Source organism: Sceloporus occidentalis, unplaced genomic scaffold, assembly GCF_023333645.1.
Source record: "Sceloporus occidentalis isolate IW3139 unplaced genomic scaffold, rSceOcc1.0.p SCAF_202, whole genome shotgun sequence".
Lineage (NCBI taxonomy): Eukaryota > Metazoa > Chordata > Lepidosauria > Squamata > Phrynosomatidae > Sceloporus > Sceloporus occidentalis.
In genome coordinates, this window is record NW_028317182.1 from 1113287 (window position 1) to 1117242 (window position 3956).

Genomic DNA, 3956 nt, shown 5'->3' on the forward strand with positions numbered 1-3956 from the left:
ATGGCGAGGTTCCACTGTACCTAGCTGAAAGTAGACATATAGTTTGGTTGGGGCAAAAGCAACCTTGGGATTCAGCTCAACTATACCAGGCCCGGAAGCACAGAGAACTCCAAATGCATTTGAAATAGGTTTTTATGTTTTATTTAGGGGGAAAGCAATATACATGCATATACAGATATAGGTGTTCACACACACACAAGAACTAGTAGCAGAGGTGGGAGTGGTGAATAGTGTGAGGCTTTGCTAATGGTAAAACTTTACCTAGGTGGATCTTGATTGCAATTGTTGAGGGTCCAGAATGGTGAGAGAAGTCAGTAAGTTCCATAGCAAGTGGAGCTGGTGAGTGTAATGAGGTGTTTAGCAATGAAAACTGACAGACTGTCTGTCTGTAATTGGACTGACGTCAAAGAACAGTCAATCAGGGAAGATATTTATACTGTAATTGTTTCTTGGGGTCAGAAACCAAGTGTTCAAAAAGGTTTATATCATTTTAGAAAGATTCCTGGGGGAGAGAATGGTTTGAAACTAAATTGAATGCAATGGGTGCTTGGTGGAAATATCTCAGACAAAAAGGATTAGCACACTGGCTCTTGGTCCTTCTTGGCTCTGAATTCCTATTCAAAAGCCAATATACAGCACAATCTGAGGGTGACACTCCCAGATGCAGCTCAACAATAACATAGCAAAATATGGAAACAAATATCCAGATACAGATATTGGCAATACACTGGCCACTTTTCACTTAAAAATAAATCAGAAACACAATTGGTTTTATTTAAATTCATGGAGGTTCTCTATCTTGAGTTGCAAAATAATACAAATATTTGCAAGCTTTCCCCTCTGACTTCCATCAACTTCACCATCTCTTATACACACAACTCCAGTCCAATCCACACCAATCTGCATGTGAGCTGTATACTGTATTGGTTGTGAGTCATCTCCAGGTGCCAAACACCATGAAGGGACCTCTACTGTTAGCTTCCATCATGCCTTGGGCTCTGACTCAGGACTCTATGGCCGTCTCACAGGATATGATGCCACATGTGAATCAAAGTAATTTTTCCACATGTTAATGGAATATTTTTTCAACCGTCCTTTGAGTATCTGCTTCCACTGATTCCCTCATCAAAGTTCCCTCAGTCTCTTCTTTGGTAGCTCCTATGAGTAAGGATACAATCATTATATGGATTTGGGGGCATCCAGAACAGTGTCATGCTCAGGCCACTCACACCAACTTTATTAATCTAATCTGAAATAGGGAGGGGTGAACGTGGGGCTAAATCTTGGGGTAACATCTTCCTCCCTTAATGCTGAGATTGTCTTGTCTGTCATTTTCCTTGTTTATAGAATCACTTGTCAGTCATGAAAGAATCCACACAAGAAAGATGTCACATAAATGTCAGCATTGTGGGGAAATTTTTGCTTACAAGTCATACCTAGTGAGACATCAGAGAGTCCACCCAGGAGAGAAGCCATACAAATGCCAGCATTGTGGGAAATGTTTTTCTTGGAAGTCAGACCTAGTGAGACATAAGAGAGTCCACACAGGAGAGAAGCCATACAAATGCCAGCATTGTGGGAAGTGTTTTCCTCGGAAGTCACACCTAGTGACACATCAGAGAGTCCACACAGGAGAGAAGCCATACAAATGCCAGCATTGTGGGAAATGTTTTTCTTTGAAGTCAAACCTAGTGAGACATAAGAGAGTCCACACAGGAGAGACGCCATACAAATGCCAGCATTGTGGGAAGTGTTTTCCTCGGAAGTCACACCTAGTGACACATCAGAGAGTCCACACAGGAGAGAAGCCATTCAAATGCCAGCATTGTGGGAAATGTTTTGCCTACAAGTCAGTCCTTGTCATGCATCGAAGAGTCCACCCAGGAGAGAAGCCATACAAATGCCAGCATTGTGGGAAATGTTTTTCTCGGAAGTCAGACCTAGTGAGACATAAGAGAGTCCACACAGGAGAGAAGCCATACAAATGCCAGCATTGTGGGAAATGTTTTTCTGTGAAGTCAGACCTAGTGAGACATAAGAGAGTCCACACAGGAGAGAAGCCATACAAATGCCAGCATTGTGGGAAATGTTTTTCCTCGAAGTCGCACCTAGTGACACATCAGAGAGTCCACACAGGAGAGAAGCCATACAAATGCCAGCATTGTGGGAAATGTTTTTCTGTGAAGTCAGACCTAGTGAGACATAAGAGAGTCCACACAGGAGAGAAGCCATACAAATGCCAGCATTGTGGGAAGTGTTTTCCTCGGAAGTCACACCTAGTGACACATCAGAGAGTCCACACAGGAGAGAAGCCATTCAAATGCCAGCATTGTGGGAAATGTTTTGCCTACAAGTCAGTCCTTGTCATGCATCGAAGAGTCCACACAGGAGAGAAGCCATACAAATGCCAGCATTGTGGGAAGTGTTTTTGTTTGAAGTCACACCTAGTGACACATCAGAGAGTCCACACAGGAGAGAAGTCATTCAAATGCCAGCAGTGTGGGAAATGTTTTTCTTGGAGGTCAGACCTAGTGACACATCAGAGAGTGCACACAGGAGAGAAGCCATTCAAATGCCAGCATTGTGGGAAAAGTTTTCCTCAGAAGTCATACCTAGTGGTACATCGGAGAGTCCACACAGGAGAGAAGCCATACAAATGCCAGCATTGTGGGAAATGTTTTCTTCAGAGGTCAAACCTAGTGAGACATATGAGAGTCCACACAGGAGAGAAGCCATACAAATGCCAGCATTGTGGGAAATGTTTTCTTCAGAGGTCAAACCTAGTGAAACATCAGAGAGTCCACACAGGAGAGAAGCCATACAAATGCCAGTATTGTGGGAAATGTTTTTCTTTGAAGTCAAACCTAGTGACACATCAGAGAGTCCACACAGGAGAGAAGCCACACAAATCCCAGTAGTGATCTAATATTTTTTTGTCATTTAGTAATACAAAAATTATATTTTCCATCCAGTCGTGCTAAGAAAAGGTCCTTGTGATTTTGCTTGTAAGGTTTGTCTGTCCATATGTCTGTTTATGTTTTAAGGTTGTATTTTGTTAAATTCAGGTTTTCATTGCTAATTGTATAGATAATTACTTTCGGTTGTCTATTTGGCTGGGGATTGTGGGTTGTGGTATAGGTTAGATAGATGGGGGGTTGGGATTTGTTGCAGCTGGCTTTATTAGTTATGGAAATGATAGTTATGGGAATAATAGCTTTTGCAATGTGTGGGATGTTGGCTGAAGAAAGTTGGAGGCCGTATTAACAGAAAGAGCTAGTTTGTGGGAATGGCAAAGGGGGTCTTGTTTCTTGTGGGGCATAGACTGTGGGAATTGGAGGTGGGGGCTAGATTTGGAAGAGGGTGGAGTTTTAGGTTTTGGGGTTTTAATGTATTGTTTGGATTGGAGTGGGCAGTTCTGGCTTAAACATTGAATTTCTATATGTTCTCAATAAAGTTCTTTGCTGTTTCAACACACTGGACTCTTTGATGCACAGAAGTTCTGAATTTGCCCAAAACTGACCCTTTCTTCTCTCCTCAGTCCTCAGCTCCATTCCCAGCCATAAGAACAGCAGAGGCAAACACACACACACACATGCATACAATATACACAGAGAGAGCTATATTTCCAAACTAGAACCTTCCTTTCCTGCCTTTCCCTCCTGAGTCCAGCTCTGCACCTTGGGCTCCATTGCGGTCTTCTCAAAGGAAGAAAGGAGGGAAGGAAGGGGAGGCCGCTGAAACCACAGAACATACCTTCCTTTCCCGCAAAGGCAGCCCGCAGAATAAGCAGCAGCATTTAGGCCCTGGCAATCCCTGGGCATACTCAGGAGGGGCATCGAGGGGATGTTGCGGTCGCCCAGGACCAAAATCCTAGGCAAATCCAGAAGCAGCTCTGCTAGGAAATCTGTTAAGCAATTCTGACTAGTCTTTAAGCAGAGGCAAACACATTCGATGTA

The 3956-nt window shown here is 43.3% G+C and overlaps 1 protein-coding gene across 1 annotated transcript; it reads left to right on the forward strand.

The window, feature by feature from the left end:
* Positions 1-1352: 1352 nt before the first annotated feature.
* On the forward strand, positions 1353-3360 carry LOC149278079 (uncharacterized). The gene has a single exon (XM_089502437.1). It carries the CDS (start codon positions 1386-1388, stop codon positions 2916-2918), a length of 1533 nt encoding a protein of 510 aa, XP_089358563.1. The 5' UTR covers positions 1353-1385; the 3' UTR covers positions 2919-3360.
* The last annotated feature ends 596 nt before the right edge of the window (positions 3361-3956 follow it).

What these genes read in the sequence shown, in the direction of transcription:
- LOC149278079 (XM_089502437.1), top strand. Translation starts at nt 1,386, where the DNA reads ATGTCACATAAATGTCAGCATTGTGGGGAAATTTTTGCTTACAAGTCA.